Source organism: Notolabrus celidotus, chromosome 1 (genome assembly GCF_009762535.1).
Source record: "Notolabrus celidotus isolate fNotCel1 chromosome 1, fNotCel1.pri, whole genome shotgun sequence".
Classification (NCBI taxonomy): domain Eukaryota; kingdom Metazoa; phylum Chordata; class Actinopteri; order Labriformes; family Labridae; genus Notolabrus; species Notolabrus celidotus.
Genome location: NC_048272.1, coordinates 4,608,303 through 4,629,240, shown reverse-complemented (window position 1 = coordinate 4,629,240; position 20,938 = coordinate 4,608,303). Strand labels below are relative to the sequence as shown.

General features: G+C 39.7%; 1 protein-coding gene across 1 annotated transcript; it reads left to right on the top strand.

The window, feature by feature from the left end:
- The first annotated feature begins 639 nt into the window (after positions 1 to 639).
- On the top strand, positions 640 to 19,994 carry crbn (cereblon). The gene is made up of 11 exons (XM_034688867.1): positions 640 to 775; positions 1,035 to 1,147; positions 2,105 to 2,307; positions 2,800 to 2,949; positions 6,479 to 6,641; positions 11,138 to 11,200; positions 11,306 to 11,390; positions 11,530 to 11,645; positions 13,697 to 13,761; positions 15,572 to 15,703; positions 18,589 to 19,994. The coding sequence occupies exons 1-11, from the start codon at positions 703 to 705 to the stop codon at positions 18,770 to 18,772; spliced, it is 1,347 nt and encodes a 448-aa protein (XP_034544758.1). The 5' UTR covers positions 640 to 702; the 3' UTR covers positions 18,773 to 19,994.
- Positions 19,995 to 20,938: the final 944 nt, after the last annotated feature.

Genomic DNA, 20,938 nt, shown 5'->3' with positions numbered 1-20,938 from the left:
CAACGGCAGACTCGTCCTCTGAATCCTCCTCATCGTAGGAAAATTGACAATCTGGATCATCAATAACATTGTCCTCAGTCTCTGTCTCTGAAATCTCTTCCTCTTTATCACTATCCCAGTTCAAAATCTGTGATAAAGCTTCTTCAGCTGTAATCCTTCTGGAGCTCATTTTTGGTGTGTTTGTCAAAGAGATGACATGAGAACAGTGAAAAGGACAAGGGAGAGTAAGTTCCTCCTCTACACACACCTGGGTCTCTGTGTCTGAATGGCTATTCAAAGGCACTCAAAAAAAAGTACATCAAAGAGACATGTTTATTTGATCTGAACAGCTAATTACCCACATTAAAGCGTCTGGGTCAAAATGACCCTTAACATCATCTTTGTATGCAATATACAAACTCTGCACAGACATTCCACTACACACCAAAGTGTCCAGATTTTACACACCAGTTCATGACCCTAGATGAGGAAAAGTACTTTGGTCAACACAAAAACTGAAAAGGGTCAAATTGACCCTTAACATAATATAAGGGTTAATTGCAAAATTGCTTTCCAAAAAAAAAAAATTCATAGTCCATAATTCAAATAACCTCAACATACATGTTTCTTGGTGACTAATCGCCAGGGGGCGCTCTACATCTATCTTGGTTTTGTACATTGGTGATACTGTAGAAGAAGATTAAGTATTGTAAACACAGGGATATGGCTGACGAGAGGGGTGGAGGTGAAGACAACATAAACGACAACATGGGGAACCAGCTACAGCTTGTACCAGGTAACAGTGACACGTCTTGAATGATAGGTCAGTCTGATCGGTGTTTCACAGAGAGAGCGTTTATCTCTCATGTCTGCTAACAGTTAGCTCACAGTTCTTCACAGGCCACTCACATCCTGACTGACAACCTTTCGGTTTCTTTTCCTCACTGCTTTATCGTTTGGGTGACTTAGTGAGACAGTGCCGGTGCAGTTTTAGGAAACAGTAAAATAAACATCTAGCCTCATTGTGAGCGTTTTTGCTTTCTGCACTGTGACAGACAACGAGGCAGAGGAGGAGGAAGATGACATGGAGACTGAGGACCGAGACAATGAAGACGCAGGGAAACCAAGCGTCATCACCTTTGACCCCAGTCTTCCCACGTCACATTCTGTGAGTAAAACCACAGCTTTGACTCCTCATATGATTACAGTTTTCATGTTAACCTTCATATCAGTGTAACATTACCCTCAAAGTGTGCTTCTGTTTCAGTCAGAGGAGAGGTAGATTTAGTTTGCAGCAGCAGCTGTTGTGCTCATGTTGTTGCTCAGCTGCACGCCTCCTCACTCACTCCCGCTCCAGAGACCACATCACCCCAGTCCTCCAGAACCTCCATTGGCTTCCCATCACCTCCCAGATACAGTACAAGATCCTCCTCATCACTTATAAAGCCCTCCATAACCTAGCTCCCTCCTACCTCACCGACCTTCTGCAGCCATACAATCCCGCCCGCAACCTCCAGTCCACCAATGCCAACCTCCTCACCCCTCTCACCAAACCCAAGCACCGAACCTGGGGGGACAGGGCCTTCTCTGTCGCTGCCCCCACCCTCTGGAACTCTCTCCTCCAACACCCTCACATTCTCTCCCTCACTTACCAAATTCAAATCCGGACTCAAAACCCACCTATTTACAAAGGCTTTTAACCTATAATTGACTGGGAGGAGGCCACAGGGAAGGCCCAGGACACGCTGGATAGACTATGTCTCTCAGCTGGCCTGGGAGCGCCTCAGTATCCTCCCAGAAGAGCTGGAGGAAGTGGCCGGGGAGAGGAGTGTCTGGGCTTCCCTGCTGAGGCTGCTGCCCCCGCGACCCGGACCCTGATAAGCGGAAGAAGATGGATGGATGGATGGATGGATGGATGGTTGGATGGATGGATGGATGGATGATTGATTTTTGTTTGTTTTGTTTTGTTTTGCTGCTTTCCTTTGCTTTTTTTGCACTGTTTTCCTTTGCTTTTCTATTGTATAATTTATTTTCTTGTAAAGTGTCTTGGAGAAACTTTTAAAGCGCTTTTTAAAATAAAACCTATTATTATTTATTATTATTATTATTATTATTGTGTTGACAGTACCTGGGCTCAGACATGGAAGAGTTTCATGGCCGCACAGTACACGATGACGACAGTTGTCAGACCATCCCTGTGCTGCCACACACAGCTGTGATGCTGGTGCCAGGTCAGACACTGCCTCTGCAGCTCTTCAGGCCACAGGAGGTCAGCATGATGCGGAGCGTCATCCAGAAAGACCGCACCTTTGCTGTGCTCGCACACAGGTACAAAATCCAGAGTCCGTTTATTATTGCAGGAGATCAAAAGGGAGGTGAATAGGGTTGCACACGTTATTATTAAAATTAAAAGTCTGTGGAAATAGTCCTGATGGTATAATGGAGTGTAAATGGATCAACTTGGGGGCTTTAAAAAACAGATGTCTGTAAGCTGCCATAAACTGGGTGCATGCATATCTAAAGCATGCACCCACCCCATGCATTTTACCATGCATCTGTTGGAAAGACAAGGTTCTTATCTTGTTGTATATTCTAGTAAAACAACAGTAAAGGCTTATTATTTTCACTCTTCTAGGTAGCATTATTCTCCCATTTTACAACGTCATAGGATCCAGTGTTTTTGGAGTTCAAACGAATTGAGATATTCAAAGTCAGGACATCTTGTTCCCAAACCATACAGATTTACCAATAGAGAACCTTTCAAAAAATGGTGTTGTAGTTGCATTTTAAAGTTGATAAACTTGATATATTTCCCTGTAGTGATGCAGGTGAGCCACAGGCGGAGTTTGGGACAACAGCAGAAATCTATGCATATCGAGAGGAGCAGGAGTATGGCATTGAAACTGTTAAAGTGAAAGCAGTGGGGAGGCAGAGATTCAAAGTCCATGAGATGAGAACTCAAGCAGATGGGTAAGTTGAATTACCTCAGCAATAGTGAGACCGAAGTTCATGGTTTAATTAATGTACATAAATATGACATTGATATTTGTTGTAGTATGGAAAAACAGTGGTTGTCTGCTGTGTTCATCTTATTATTACCTAGTCTTTGCCTCATTCTAACTGGAATGTAAAACATAAATGTACTTATTTGTTGTTAACATCTTGATAAGATAGAGAACCTACAGCACTCTGAACTGAGACTGCAGCACTGGGTTGCACCAGCTCTGCGTTACTTCAAAGGGAGCCAAGTTTGAATGTAACTCCAAATTCAGGACAGAGCTCACTCCACCATTTTATGTCCAACATAAGCACAAATTACAACATAAATCTTACACCTAGCTCTGAGTAGGTGTAAAATCCTTGATGAAACACCTGTTGCAATGGTCATAGACTGTATATTACAAATCTATACACAGTCAGTGGCCATGGTGCATGGTTTTTGAAGATAGGATAGTTTGTAGGGTGAGGAGAAGCAGAGGGTTTTGTGTCTCCAGCGTGTTCTCTGTGATATATTACATCAGTTAAATATGTATAATGACTTTGATCTGTACTCCCACCTTCGTTTCTACAAGTGGATGTAATTTAATCTGCACAATAACAGTATTCCCAAATCAATGTTGTAGTTGCATATTTCACCACTTGATGTCACTGTTGTTATTTTACAGTAGCTGTATATGAATTATCACCTTATCATAAGGGTTTGTCATATTTGACTTATTTGTGCGTTGCTGTTAGTTGATGAACAGGAGTTAACAACAGTTACTTTCAGCCTGAATCCGGTTTACATGCCGTTTAGAACGAGAGTCAGCTGTTCAACACCCCATTAAGAAAGGAACTAAAATGTAATTTCTGCAACAATATAGTGGTTAGTTTTGATATTACTCTCTACTAATTAAGATGAACCTCATATCCACATAGGGGAACTTATTCAGAGCTAGTGCAACAGACCACAGGTCAGTAGCGTAGCTCAGTCTGTACTATATGTTTATATTCGTGCTGTTAACAGCCCATGCATGTATTTGTGTTTGCAATCTTTGCAATCTTTGCAATCTTTGTTATACACTTTACAAACTGAAAATGTTGAACTACTTTAGCTGTTCTAGCATGAATTAACATACAGTTGTGCTCATAAGTTTACATACCCTGGCAGAATTTGTGATTTTTTGGCCATTTTTCAGAGTATATGAATGATAAGAGAAAACTTTTTTTTCACTCATGGTTAGTGGTTTGATGAAGCCATTTATTGTCAAACAACTGTGTTTACTCTTTTTATATCATAATGACAACAGAAACTACCCAAATGACCCTGATCAAAAGTTTACATACCCTGGTGATTTTGGCCTAATAACATGCACACAAGTTGACACAAACAGGTTTGAATGGCTATTAAAGGTACCCATCATCACCTGTGATCTGTTTGCTTGTAATCAGTGTGTGTGTATAAAAGGTCAGTGAGTTTCTGGGCTCCTGACAGACCCTTGCATGTTTCATCCAGTGCTGCACTGACGTTTCTGGATTCTGAGTCATGGGGAAAGCAAAAGAATTGTCAAAGGATCTGCAGGAAAAGGTAATTGAACTGTATAAAATAGGAAAGGGATATAAAGATATATCCAAGGACCTGAGAGTGCCAATCAGCAGTGTTCAAACTCTAATTAAGAAGTGGATATTGAGGGATCCTGTTGAAACCAAACCACGGTCACGTAGACCAACAAAAATTTCAGCCACAACTGCCAGGAAAATTGTTCGGGATGCAAAGAAAAACCCACAAATAACTTCAGCTGAAATACAGGACTCTCTGGAAAAAAGTGGTGAGGCTGTTTCAAGATGCACAATAAGGAAGCACTTGAAGAAAAATAGGCTGCATGGTCAAGTCGCCAGAAGAAAGCCATTACTACGCAAATGACAACACAGTTGATTGATACTGTTTTGCATCACCCAACCACTAACCATGAGTGAAAGAAAAGTTTTTGTGTCATCATTCAAATTCTCTGAAAATGGCAAAGAAATCATAAATTCTGCCAGGGTATGTAAACTTATGAGCACAACTGTATATAGACAATAAAATCTAGAGCTAAAGCAAACACTATATGTAATATGTATTTACTAAAATGATGGTATGACACCATATTAGATATTCATTTTTTAGAGGATCATTTCTTGCACCCTAACTCAATAGTAAACTTTTTTTTTTATACTTTCTTCTTATTTCAATTTCAGGTTTACAAAAGGGGAAAAGGAAATAAAATAAATACAATTAAAAATAAATATTAATAAAATAAAGGGAGGTTGTTCAGGCCATGCTTTAGTACAAAACAATATATATCATATACACAGATGAAGGGTTACAAACTCTGGTGTATGAGTTCCATTATTTCCAGTATTTCACACAGTCATCAGCTCGTAGTCTGAAGAAGAAGGTGAGTTTTTCCATGGAATAAATTTCGTTTACAATTGCAGTCCGGTCGTCCTTTGTTGGTGGGTTTGTCTGCATCCACTTGCATGTGATGGCTTTTTTACTTGCAGCCAAGATCATTTTGTAAAGATACCTGTCCTGAGACTCAAGACCATTCGGCATTTTACAAAGATACAATGTGACAAAGCAGGAAACAACTTCAATTCTAAAAAAATATCCTAATTTATTTTGCCAGCTCTTCCCAGTAAGAATGGATGAGAGGGCAGGCCCAAAACACATGAAAATGATCTGCCATAGATGTACCACACTTCCTCCAACATTCATCAAGTCCCTGAGCGGCTTGTTGTTTAAATGACATTTTAGGGAGAATAATAAAGTGCAGTGCAGTTGTAAATACTATAAAGCTTCACATTGGACTTTTTCTACAAGATTGATCAGTTGTCCCTTGGTCTTCAAGGATGACATATAAAAGCATGTTTTCAAGTTTCTGCTAACAAATGGTAATCCTCTTGAGGTGGTTTAGTTTGTTTTTAGACTTCATGGGAAAATGTGAAGTACATTCTTTATGCCTCCTTACTCTAATGAGTCACTTTCATTAGGTCTGATATTTTACTGGTTGAAATGATGCTTAATGTTTTCAAATACCCTTGTCCTAACTGTGCCATGTCTGATTGTTAAAACACTTATTTCTGGTCACCTAAAATACAAAAAAAAAACCTTTAGAGAAACTTGTTAGAATCCAGATTTTCATTGGCATACATTTGAATGTGTTTTATTGCTCATGTGTTGTTTTGTTGTTTTAATGAATATTGAGTGTCTGGACACCAGGAGGTTCACTGAGTGCGTCTTTGTTAAGAAGTTGTTGGAATATATCTCATTGCTGCTGTGTATATTACACAGACAGGTTCTTTTTTATGATCATCTCAGGTTTTACAAACATCCTGTCATAAACCTGATGACATTTAGCCAGCACACCATTTGTTTAATCCGTTATTCATCTGGTCTGTTTCACTCCTCTGCTCTCTTTCACACTTCCCTCCTTGCCTGTCTTTGTGATCCTCTACCTTTATCATTGTCCCTCCTCAGGATCAGACAAGCAAAAGTACAGATTCTTCCAGAGCGAATCCTTCCAGATCCCCTCTCTGCAGTGCAGCTCGCTACCCTCTCCAGGCTCCATGTGCACCCCTCATCCAAACCCCCGAGTCAGAACTGCAAACAGGCCCAGTGCTGGTGGAATAACTATCAACAGGTCAGAAACACAACAAACATAATCATTAAAGTTATGTAACATATCTTGTTACATTCTTTAGAAAATCTAAAGAAAATAAAAAGTTACTGCAGGAAAATTGTTCATGACCACTGTTATGTCCTGAATAAACATACAGTATCTCACAAAAGTGAGTACACCCCTCACATTTCTGCAAATATTTAATTATATCTTTTCATGGGACAACACTGAAGAAATTACCCTTTGACACAATGTAAAGTAGTCAGTGTACAGCTTGTATAGCAGTGTTAATTTACTTTCCCCTCAAAATAACATCAACACACAGACATTAATGTCTAAACCACCAACAACAAAAGTGAGTACACCCCTAAGTGAAAATGTCCAAACTGGGCCCAAAGTGTCAATATTTTGTGTGGCCACCATTATTTTCCAGCACTGCCTTAACCCTCTTGGGCATGGAGTTCACCAGAGCTTCACAGGTTGCCACTGGAATCCTCTTTCACTCCTCCATGACGACATCACAGAGCTGGTGGATGTTAGAGACCTTGCGCTCGTCCACCTTCTGTTTGAGGAGGTGCCACAGATGCTCAATAGGGTTTAGGTCTGGAGACATGATTGCCCACTCCATCACCTTCACTCTCATCCTCTTTAGCAAGGCAGTGGACGTCTTGGAGGTGTGTTTGGGGTCGTTATCATGCCCTGTGGCCCAGTTCCTGAAGAGGAGGGGATCATGCTCTGCTTCAGTATGTCACAGTACATGTTGGCATTCATGGTTTCCTCAATGAACTGTAGCTCCCCAGTGCCGGCAGCACTCATGCAGCCCCAGACCATGACACTCCCACCACCATGCTTGACTGTAGGCAAGACGCACTTGTCTTTGTACTCCTACCCTGGTTGCCGCCACACACGCTTGACATCATCTGAACCAAACAAGTTTATCTTGGTCTCATTGTTCCAGTAATCCATGTCCTTAGTCTGCTTGTCTTTAGCAAACTGTTTGCAGACTTTCTTGTGCATCATCTTTAGAAGAAATGTGAGGGGTGTACTCACTTTAGTGAGATACTGTATATGTGTTTATCTGAGGGTTTTTAACACTGTTTTTTAACACACAGAGCATTTAGAGGGGATGTGTGGTTATGTAAATCCCATACTGGACATGTGAATGTGACTTTATTTTGTATTATTATTTAATTTTTAGAAAATTTTCCTAATAACAAAAAAGACAATGACAGGGTCAAAACACCCGATATACAATAAGACTAAAACTCTCAAACACACACACAGAAAAAACAACAAAAAAACAACAACAAGCAGAAAAAACAAGGAGGGCCTTGTTTCTATGAGGTACACATATGGTGGGGAGGGGGGCAGGGCAACATTAGTGCAGTTCATCATTATTATTTTGGCTATCTTACATGCATAGCCATGCAAACATGTTCAGGGATCTATTATTCAAGATTTTCACTTATTATGGTCCATAGGACTCTGCAAGCTAGTTCTGTATGTTGTAGCAGTCTGGTTTGCAAATTTTCCAGTTCATGAGTATTGTCCTTCTTACAGATGAAAAAGCTAAAACAACTATGCGTTGCTTTTGGCTTTGTCCATCATATTTCTAAGTATGCAAACATCAGGGCGTTGAGGGATATGAACATTCATTAAAACCTGTAAAATATCAATTTCCTGGGTCCAGAATCTTTCCACCGTCAGTCAAAACCACAGTAAGTGCATAAGTGTACCAATCCCACTACAACCATGCCAGCACAAATCAGGAGTATTTGGATTCCTTCTTTTAAACGTTTGTGGAGTAAAGCTCTGTGTATAATTTCATTTGAATGGTTTTATATCTGACACAGTTGGAGACTGATGTTAAATGCTTTAGCATCTCAAGAGGTGAGCAAATGTCTCATTCCCTTTGTAATTGGGTGGTGGTAGTGTCAGGCAGGGATCAGATTAGTAACTTGAATTAAGCAGAGAGTTCCTCAATGAACACTAGCTTCCTTCAGTTTGGTACCAAGAACAGTTTTAGATCCATGTAGGATTCCTTGAAATGTATTTTTTTTTTCAGGACAGATCTCAATTGCAAGAATTGAAAAGAATGAAGAATCATTCAAACATAACTGTGTTTTTAACTCTTGAAATGAATATCTCCATCCTTTATGACATGTCTGACTTGAGCGATATTTTGTATTGTCCAAGTGCTCCAAACCAATGTTTTACCACCTGCAGTTAACAGTGGGTTACTCCATATTACCATATTGGACAGCTTGGCAGAGACACACCATTAATCAGCAACCGTTTGTGTGCTATCTACAGATGTCACAAGTAAATTCTATAAGGGGGTTATTCATCTAGGGTGGTACCATAATGAACTTAATGAAACTGACATTATATTCTTACATGATCCTCTTCTCTAGACATTTTCAGCTGCCTGTTATATATTGATTTTTTTCATTGTATAGTCAAGACAGTGGGAATCTTACATCATATGCCAAATAATATAGATAAGGTTTAGGAACACTGAGGCCGTCTTTTTTCTAGGGATGCACCAATCCTACTTTTTAGGTCCCGATACCGATATCAATACCTGGGCTTTGGTATCTGCCGATACCGATACTAGCCAATCTGATCCCGGTATAGATTTAACAATTTCTATTCCATAATGTGAGGATAGAATCATGTTTTGGCAACTTCAGGCTTTTCTGACTTTGTAATTCAAAATAAAATAAACCTTTTTAAACTGACAGTATCATTATTCAAGAGATTATAAATGTGTACCAGTAGTTTGGTGAGTTTATCTTCATAACCAACAGATATTACAATTCAACTTTAAACGTCAGCAGTGGATAAGAGGAATTAAATATTCTGTGTAAAAAAAACGGCTTCAAATGAGAAAATAAAAAATGTCAACGTAGTGTTTCCCACAGAAGTACAGTGTATCTGTTGCTGTGATTAAACTCATTGAATACATTATTATCTACCCAGCTGTGCCCTTACTGTTTCCCTTCTCCGGGTCTGATATTGTGACAATATTAATCAGTTGCACATTTTATACAGATGCTGGTAGGAGACCCACATGGCTGTTGTAAACACAGAAAAGCGTAGAACTGAGATGAATAGATCTGCCGTATGGGTCGGCACCATATATTGGCCCTTTATCACCGATATCCGATCTAGCTTTTTGAGTCCAATCTGGCCGATATCCGATACCAGGATCGGATCGGTGCATCCCTACCTTTTTCTGGACATAGTTAATTTTCTAGGTTTCTTTTCCTGCCAGAAAAAAACATCAAAACAAGTTATTAATTTCCTTAAACCATTGTTTTGGAAACTTTTGAGGTACGGCTGCCATAAGGAAGGAGAGTCTGGGTGGTAAGTTCATTTGAATCACCTCAGCTCTACCCCACAATGATAAAGGTAAAGCTGTCCATCGCTTTAAGTCCTCTCTAATTGCTTTGAGAATTCTTGGGCCATTCAAATCAAATATTTTGTTAATTGGAGATTTAATAATCATTCCAAAATATTTCATACTCTGAGGCTTCCAGACAAAGGTTGCAGTACCAAGATGAGTTGCAAAGGTGTACTGGTTAAGAGGAATAGCCTCACTTTTGTTACAATTAATTAATTAATTAAGTAAATATGTGAATATGACTTTAAAAAGTAATCAGATGTTGACTTATGAAAAAACAAAGTCAATCAGACAAAGAAACATGTTTTATAACAGTCTTAGAAGAACATTTTGACAGAAGGTTGCATATTTGTCTAGTTACTGCCCTCCCACTCCATCTACTAATGGTTATGTGCAGTTTAAGGCCTTTTTGTCTTGTCTTGTCCTTGATTTCTGATACGGTGAGTAACTAAACACTGTCCATATTTTTTGCCACTGCTTGATATTAACTTTACTGGTATCGTAGATATGCATCATGATGTAATTATGTAAATGATCAATTGGTGGGAACACTTTGGTAATTTATTTATCATATATTTAACAATTCAATCCAATCCAAACTTTTCTTTGGTTGAGCTCCTTAGTTGAGAGGAGTTGTATACATCTTTAAATTTTAAACAGACGTTTGGTTAAATCAGGCAATGCATTAACATTATCTCACACAGTTATAGACATTTTAGAGTTGAAATATTTGACCAATTCATTGTGGGATAATGAAGTCTGGTTTCCACTGTTAATGTCCTAAAGTCTGCAGACAGTCTGATGAGTTGACCTTTCTTCTCTTTGTTGGGCTCTCAGTTGCAGATCATTGAATTCTTAATGGTACTGTATACTATACTTTAGATTATGGTGTGTTTTCAACTTTGTGACACTGTGGAAAAGGGTTCTTCCCATAGCAGCGACTTCATGCACAAGAGGAGAGTCCTCCACTGTTTGGATTCTATGTTTGGAAGTCCACATACCTTTGTGCGTGTTGTGTAAGTCAGAAATAGCAATATGAGAGGGGATGTTCTTGTACCTCAGTAATCATTATTTGTAGATCAGTTAACTGTGTGTCTGTTGTTTCTCACAGAGGAAGTTTCATGGTGCCAGTCTGACACAATGGCCACCCTGGGTCTACGCTCTCTATGACTCAGTAAGTGCTCAGGCCTGTGTGCATTGTTCAGAATGTCCACCACACATAAACATCATAGGAGTGAATATAAACCAGCCGATCTTCCTCCTGTGTGTCATGTGCCAGGAGTCGCTCATGAACAGGGTGAAGAAACAGCTCCATGAATGGGACGAGAATCTGAAGGATGACTCCCTCCCGACGAACGCCGTAGGTCAGCCTCTGTTCAGTGTATCACGGATGGATCCCAGAAGTGCACAGACACGCGCACATACTGCTGCGTTCTTTGTGCTTTATCTCCCGCCTTTGTCTTCATCCTTCTCCTTTTTGTTTTTTTGTCTGGTCTCTGTCAGACTTCTCCTACAGAGTGGCCGCCTGTCTGCCCATAGACGACGCTCTGCGGCTCCAGCTGCTGAAGATAGGCAGTGCCATCCAGAGACTTCGCTGTGAGCTGGACATCATGGACCGGGTAAGGACAGGTCACACCTGACCCCCTAATTGCTGGACAAACACCACTGCCTGTTCTGCTGCAGTCAATCCCATCATTCCCCTCATTGTGTGATAAGATCTGGTGTTCCCTCTTTTGTTGAACTGTGCACATAGTGCCTGTTTTCCCCTCTGATGTTCCGTGGTATATTTAACCTTGCCTGAATGGGGCCGGCAGATGTGAGGCTGCTGTAATGTTTCAGCCCAAGTGTTTTGAAATAATTTTTATGTAAGCATAGATAACTGGATTTTATCTTCAGGGATAAATATGTAAAAAAAAAAGCAGTATACACAAAACACCCCTCACATTCAATCTGCAAAAGGCACATTTGGTTGATATTCCCTGAATAACATCATTCACAGAGCAGAAATCTGTTATCAATGGAGGGATTTCTTCAGCATTAAGACCCTTGTGCCCTCAAAGCAGTGATACTCATGAGTTATCTGATCTGAGAGGGAGACTGTCCCCAGACTACAGGTTGAGAACCATGCAGCAGCAGCAGCTCCCACTTCATCTTGCCTGCCACACCTCTACACTAACAATTCATATTCCAGTATAAACAAAACCAAACTGGCTGGGATCTGCCTTCCCTCTTAACCTCACTGCCTCATATCAAAGCACTCACATTTTTCCTACTGCTATATATTTGCAGTCGATGAAGGAGTTGTACATATCTCACATCATTTGATACAAGGAATCATCGTCGTCACCATGGCAACAACACTGCAAATATAACATAAGAACCAAGTGTGCCGGATACGGCCCTGGTGGTGAGGCTTTCAGCAGAGTGTCTGCCCCCTGGTGGCTGGCTGCAGTATAGGTCAAAAAATCCGTCTCCCCCATTCATTTGAATGGGGGAGCAGTCAAACTTAAAAAAATAAATACACATCGTACGAATGTTTCTCACATCCGTATGCTGTGGTGATATGTAGTTAGTATTTGACTGTTTTGTGTCCAAGGCCTCTTTTTTCTGAAAAGTTTCTTTTTCGTTAGTTATTAGAGTTTAAAAACGGGGTTTTACTTCCTGGTTTCCTTTGATTCACAGCCGCCGTAGAACGAAACTTCAAAGGGCACACAGCGTCTTGTGACGTTACGCTGTAGGGCGGAGCTTATTACAAAGGCTTCACAGGCTCTGGCTGCACAATGGCTGCACCCAGGAGAGGGATTTTTTGGCTTCAGAACTGTACAACGGGAAGAGGCGGAGCAACGCTGTCCATTTTTATTTACAGTCTATGATAAGAACAAGGTGGCATCTAGGCAGAATGGTTACAGCAGCACACCTTTGTGAATTGGCAAATATTGTATGTGTGCGCATGCATGCTTGCGGCTACAAAATTTGAAAAGCATTCTCAATCCATAAGAAATTACAAAAAGGGGATGACAGATATTGATAAACAGAAATATTAAAACTAACAGTGACAATATTCTGCAAAGACAGACATCAAAAACAAGCAAAAAGATATTTCCAATATCAGGAAAAAAAAACTTTGTAATGGTCTTTGAGCCCTCCCCAGGCTGTGAGCACTTTTTGCAGAGCTCAATCAGCTTAGCAGGGAACATTTGCATAAAGCCACAGCCTCATGAATAATAGTTACAGAATTACAGAAACACAGTTTCATATCAGACTGAATTGTAATCGTCTTTTTGTAAGCTGTTATTTCACAAGAAATGGAATTCTCTGGTCGGGGGACACTTCAATGAAAAACATATTTCAAAAGGAGTAGCTAATAAAAAAACCTTGCCTTAGCATGTCCAAGTATGTGGTTCTAAAGATATAACTGTAAGAGTCAAGAGATTCATCAATATACTCCTCTGATACCTACCTCATTCAACCTCATGTCTGATCCACCATCATATATCTCACATAAGGCCTCACCGCTGTCAGCTAGCAGGTGGCTCTTATTGAAGCATAAAGGACAGGGAGGATTATGATATAGGACCCTCATTCAGCCTCAACTATAATAACATTTTGATTGAGAACATCTGGCATGTATGCATCCTTGTAACAGCTTATTACTTCTCTTCCTCCTCAGTGCACATCACTGTGCTGTAAGCAGTGCCAGGACACAGAAATCACCACGAAAAATGAGATCTTCAGGTCAGGACTTTTTTTGTTTCTGCTTCTGTGTCTGTTCTTTTGTCGTTGAAGTATCTTTTTTTCAATCAAGTAAGTAAGGTTTATTTCTACGGCACCGTTCAAGAACAGACATCACAAAGTGCTTCACAGTGAAATATTAGAAGCTGAATCAACTTGATTGCAACAAAAACAAATACGTATATAAAAGCAGACAAAGGTAGATCACACAGAGGAGAGTCTAAAGAAATGGGTCTTCATCTACAGTTCTCCATTCCAGTATAAGAAAACTTCAAAGTTTGAGCAACAACTTCAAATGTACAGTCTCCTTTAGTTTTAAGTCTGGTCAAGGGAACTACAAGAAAATGCCTTAAGCAGCTCTTCATATAGGCAGGCGCTCGACTACACAATGCACACAACCACAAGAGTTTTGAACTGGATTAAAGCCAGTTTTCTCTTATCAGCTCCTCTCAGCATCCACATGTGGGCCCTCCTTACCCAAGGGTCCTCAATACTAAACCTCATTCCAATTCATTGTCCACAGAACTTGTTCATATGAAATGATTTTCAGCACAGTGTTAATACAAACTTGAGGAGACTTGGCATTTGTTTGGGAGATCAGTCACTGCTGTGAGAATTACACTTGAATTAGCTTCTCTTGACTGAAAGCTCAAACATGGAGCTGAATACGTCTGAAAGCCTCCTACTGTTCACTTTAAATATAAGTACCAGAAACTATTTTACAGCACAGGTCGCAGGTTCAGGCGATGCTGAAATCAAAAGGGTTTGTATAATTTTAAACTTTGATTTGCACAGGTTTCTTCCCTCATAAACACAACATGTTAACCTGATGCTTTTTACTTCAACTCTTCAGTGTTTATCTGTAAAAGCAATGGGAGATAAAAAAAACAAACATATACCACGTCCAAGTCGATGCTGACTTGATTTTGTACTGCAGCCCTACAGTAAGAGTGAACACACACACACACACACACACACACACACACACACACACACACACACACACACACACACACACACACACACACACACACACACACACACACACAGACAGACTGTTACATAATATAATCGTCTAACTGCAGTAGTTGCCTGATGGGTAATGTGTTTGTCTGACAGAGACACACCACTGAAAGTGTCCAGACCCCTACTGCATATGTTCATAGGAAAATTGCATAACCTCTTTGGCCTTAAGACATCCAGATAATCTGAGTGAATGAATGATTTCACATTTAACATGACATGAAATTTGATATTTTAAATTCAATTTTAAAGCCCACTTCCTCTGATTATCAAAACTTAACCACTTCAAAAAATACATGAAAATAGATTTTAGGAGGAAATGGTCTGGCCAAAAAAGTGGATGATTGGTTTTGTTCAGTGTCAGACAAAAGTCATCCAGAATGTTACAAGCCTGTCAAATATCATTACCTAACCTCACAAAATCTAATGTTTAAGGTAGACCAGGTCTCATCTAACGTATTATTGATGAGGAAACTCTACCTAGACGTGGAACCTGGAGATCACTATTTGAGAGCATAACTTTTTTTTGTCAGTATTAGATTGTGTCTTTATTGTCGAGTGAGAAGAATTGAAACAGTCTGATTTAAACAGTTTGTTGTGTAATCTCACTGCTGGGGTCACAGAGGCTGCAGAATTTAAATATACCATTCAGGTTCTTTTTCTGTCAAGTCTCTAATCAGTCTGTCGTATTCTTTCTTATGGATAAAACATTTTGATCATTTGTTTCAGATGAACATCTAATCAAATCCCTCATGATGACATATTCTACCCTCCTCTTGTCTCTCGGCAGCCTCTCTCTGTACGGGCCCATGGCTGCATACGTCAACCCTCATGGTTACGTCCACGAAACTCTGACCGTCTACAAAGCCAACAACCTCAACCTAGTTGGCAGGCCATCCACACTGCACAGCTGGTTTCCTGGGTAACTGCTCAACTCATGTCATTTTGCTCACTATCTCTTTTCAGACTATTATATAACCCAGCAAATAACACTGGTATATTGACTATAGATTGACTAAGAACCCTCGTTGTGCCTTTCATAAATGCACCATTATATGCGAGACATTACTCTGAATCACTTCATGCTGTTACGCTGTGCTCTCTAGCTGTTATCTATTGTGAGGCTGTCCAGAACTTTAAGCCTGCCATCAAAAGAAGGACTATAATTATGATTTAATCTCTCGGGCTGTGGTTGTCGGTCTTGTTGTAATTATGGGCTGTGTGGACTTCTGTAGCCAGCACCAGGGGAGTTAAACAGTCCTGGGGCTCTGTTTGACACATCAAACTTATCATAAAAAATAAAATCGTATTAAACAGACTTTTAAATGATGCACTTGCTCCAGCGACAAGTTTATTAAATTGCCACTGTAACTAATTTTGTGTGTTACAAAGTTCTAGAGGCTGATAAAATGAGCTGTATTGTCTTTATCAAGTACCAGAATAATTACATCATTTAGTATCCTCCATTTTCAGTTATACCAAGCTTCTGTGTCAGTCGCTAAATGACAGCCTCTAATGGACAGAATGAGTAGTGGGCTTTTGAGTAACATTAATATTTGAAGTCGGTGCTTTGAAGGAATTTTCCATTTCAAACCTTTGTTTTATTATTAAATACTCTTTGCCTGAAGGCTTGAACAACAACTCAGAAAGTTTGAAACTTTCAGATGAAGTTGGTCATTAGTCGAGGCCATTATTTTTCTCAAAGAAGTATCACTGTGCCAAATCACTGGACATTTAAGGAGGCTGCTCAGTCTGGTTTTTGTGTCCTGTATCTCTGAAATACTGCAAAACATAGACTTATTAACACTGCATCAGTGACAGTGACTGTAAAAAGAAATTAACACAGCATTTATCCTTATTTACTGCACCTTAGAGAATATTACTTATTTTATTTTATTTTATTCTAATTTTTTTTTAAGTTATATTTTTGGCCTTTTTGCCTTTATTTGATAGGACAGCTGAAGAGAGACAGGAAATGTGGAGAGTAGAGAGTTGGGGAAGACATGCAGCAAATGGTCGCCCGGCCGGGAATCAAACCAGCGACTCCTGCGACGATGACTGTAGCCTCTGTATGTGGGGCGCTTAGACTGCTAGGCCACCAGCACCCAGAAAATATCACTTATTGATAAAATTACAGCTTTTTTTTTTTGCTAATTGTGGCTTCCCTTGTGGTGTTATTCATTTCTTTACTAAACAACCAAACTGAATCCCAGTAAAGAGAGAAGTCTCAAATTCTGTTGTGACTCTTAGCAGCAGAGACAGTCATACCTCAATCTGACCCGACTCTGAGCTTCAATGTGAGTATAAGCTAAACAGATTCAGTAGCCAGGAACATTTGCATGCTTGGATACAGACGAGTGAATCAACAGTTGTAGCAGATTGCTAATGTCTCGGTAGAGGTCTGACCTCGGCTAGCAGCAAAGTACATTGCCTTCATGTCATTACTTTCTCACTCCTGCTTCAAACATGTTCAAACATGAGTGTTTTTCCTCCCACTTGTTTTTTTTTCTGTAGGAAGGCGTGGCTAAGTCTTCCACTAATTCTGACAAGAGCAAACTAGTTATAGATCAGATCAGGCTCTGAGATCCACATCAGTTACAATGAACTCAGATGACCCTGGTGAACAGTAAAATGTCCTGGAGTAACTTCTCAAAGCACTCCTGTAGTATGATTAACTAGTCTGTTTGGCATGTTACAAACACTTGATACATTTTTCATCTACAGTTCTCAAAAGTGTTATGTCTATGTCACACCTCATGAATCCAAACCCACACAGCTGCAGTCCACAATGAAAACACAACGCAGAGCTACACCTTAGCCCTACAGGGGCTGAGTAATTGAAACACAAATATGTATATTTTTATGTGATTTAACCCTTTAAAAATTGAAACCTTTGATTTCTAAGTTCTCCTCCATTCAAAAATGTGTGCTGCTCTCTGTGGCTACCATGTTCAACAGAATTACTGGATTTCGGAGTCACAGTTTCTTCATATTTATCCGCTAAAGCAGGGGTTCCCAAACTTTTCAGCCTGTGATCCCCAAAATATAGGTGCCAAAGACTCGCGACCCCCACTGTCCCTCAAAGTGATTTAATGTGGCTTCATTTAGCTGATCTGCAGAAAATTACCCTACCTATATGTGCATGTGGCTGTGTTTCCTGTGCTGTTATGAATCAATCTTCTGCTACTGATGATTTTGATAATCAACTGTTCACTAACCCTAAACTTAGGAGTCATCTAGTAACAAAGAAAGGCAGAAAACACATTACATTTTCTATTTTCAAGGTTTTATTTCAAGTGTAGCTACTATTTTTGTCTATTTTTTTTATTTAATTTATGTCAGTATTTCTTTGTTCACCACAAGTTAACAAATTATATATGAGTAATACCAAACCAACAAAGAGAAAAAAAAAAATACAAAAATAATACAAAAAAATAATAAAGAAATAATAATAATTAACAGTACAAACAAAATGGAAGATAAACATAAGAAAACAAGGTAAATAAACAAAAATAAATAATAATAATAATACTTTTTAAAGATAACTTTAAAAAAAAAATTCTGGAAGATATCTCACGACCCCTCATTTGTGTCTCGCGACCCCCCAGGGGGTCCCGACCCACACTTTGGGAACCTCTGCGCTAAAGGATGAAAATGTGTGCTCAGTGCTCGCTTCTACATTTGAGCATACTTTTGTGATATCGGCATGCAACTTATTGTGATTGCACTGAGTTGTAGAAAAAATAACCAGACCATTGTTTTCTCATAACATATCCTAATCTTGTTTTCCTCTTACTTTGCTCTCAGGTACGCCTGGACGATTGCTCAATGCCGAAACTGTGGGTCTCACATGGGCTGGAAATTTACATCCACAAAGAAGGACTTGTCTCCGCCCCGTTTCTGGGGTCTGACACGTTCAGCCATGCTGCCCCGTATCCCCCAGGGCGAGGGTGATGATGGGAGAGACGGCTCCCGCCTCTTCTGCCTGTGATGTTGAACTATTGGATTAGAAAACCTGCAAACCCTGAAGGAAAAAAAAAAAAACCTGGAAATTCAAACACTCACTGGCTGTGATTACTTTGAATAATTAATGCATCCCACACCGCCTGTCATATGTCAGCAGATCCATCATATAGATAGCTCATTTAGCCTTTGGATGGAGCGCTTGGAGCGAATTCAAACAGGCTGCAGGAAGTGATTGCAGTGCAGGGGCAGTGTTGAGACAGCTCAGTGCTTTCTGATGAAAAGAGGGGGAATAGAGAGTAGCAGATTGAATGAATGATATGGTAGCTTTCCAGCATGCACCTCTGTTCAGCTGATATCTTGCCCGCTGCAAACACACAAACTCAAATGCAGAGCTCAGTGCATAAAGCTCCCTCACCATCTTTCCCCTGTGTGTTAGTGTATGTGACTGCATGCAGGTGAGACGGAGGCAATGATGGCAAGCAGGCTGGGTGAGCCACTATAATCTGTTATGAAATAAACCAGTAATTACAAATTCACTTAACATTCATATCCTTTGTTTCTCAGATATGTTTCTGACGTACTTTCAGCTGCTGTATGTCAGTCCAGGAAACAGTAAATAAACATGTACGTGTAGCTCTGTCTCTGCGAGGAATATTGTACATTTGGAACTAAATTGGATGTATTTTTGTACGCAGAGATTGGAAAGTAATTGAACATACTCTTCCATGTGTGGTACTGTGCTTTTGGTGTTAGACTTGATCTAATCAGTGTCTGTTTCGTATTCAAAGAAGACCTATTGTCGAATCAGATTATGTCCAGCAGGAAAAAAGCTTTATCCCTGGTGGTCCTGATGCTGATATGGCAGGCGGTTGTTTTATAAAGGTCAGAGCTGATTAAACCAGAGGGCAAGTAAAGCATTAACCTGTCCTCATTGAGTTTTTCATGTTGGGTGTCATTCATAAATAGGGAGCCTATGCACCATGTCAGTGTCCTTGGTGAATGATGAATCAGTGAACCTGGACATGAATGAGATATTGTTAAAGATACAAGTGACAAAGAGATTGAGAATAAATGTTATATTTTTTAGATCGTCCTTAGTTTATGGTCTCAGAGTTTTCAGGATCTCACTGCTTGCTGTTCTGTCGCAAGTTGCTGGCTCACATTAATATAAATGTGAATGTAAATAAAAGGCAGATATAACATTTGTTCTGTGATAAAGCTGGTGTTTTACTGTTATAAGAGCCCAACTCTTTTTTTCACGTCTCTTTATGACACAGAGAACTGTTGGGAAATAATCTATGAGGTTGAGAGGCAAAGTCATTGATCCCATTTACTGTGATTGTTGTAGCGTTCTTACTGAGTGTTTTTTTTTTTTTGTTTAAAGAAAAGTTGATATGTTAAATCCATACAAAACCGAAGTGTCAGAACTTTTTAATTCAGTGTCTGTACATACTGAACAAACAAACAAAATATATGCCCTTTCGGTAAAGGAGCTTTACGGGGTCTGGTAGAAGAAGGCTAGCAGTTTCCCTCGGTTTCCAGTCTTTGTGCTAAGCTAGGCTAAACCTATGTAGCTTTACAATTGTAGTACAGACATGAGAGTGGTGTCTTAGAAAAGATTACATTAAATCAACGTATTTAATTTGATGAAATGTCAGAATTTGTCTTTAATGGGCAAATCTGTTCAAAAGACAACTTTTACATGTTGCTCTTAGGGCCAGAGCGCGGTGTCGAGTGTTTGTATACAGTTCTGAGTTGACTCAGATTGTTTTTTATTTATCTTGTTATCTGATTTAAGTGACATTCTAAAAAGGGTCATATCAGAGTAGCTGAATGAGAGGTTTACCATGTTTTGCCAGAACTCCTGAATGTGTCTGTGTGGGTGTATAATCGGCAACAGGGTTTTAATTCAGCTCACTTTTTTTCTTACTCCACACTCAGTTTTTTCTTGTTCAATGAATTTGTCTTCAAACCCACCTAACACTGCCTCACGTGACATCACTTGAGGCATTCAGACTTAAAGTCCTCTTAAAACATTTAATACAACTTTCTGACATATGTCAAATTTCTACCTAACACCTGTAAACAGACTCAGACCTAAATTTCTTTGTTGTTTCCTTTTGAAGAATCTCTATCTTAGTGAAGACAGATGTGACTTTAAAATCTTGACCTTAAAAAGCCTTTTTGAACA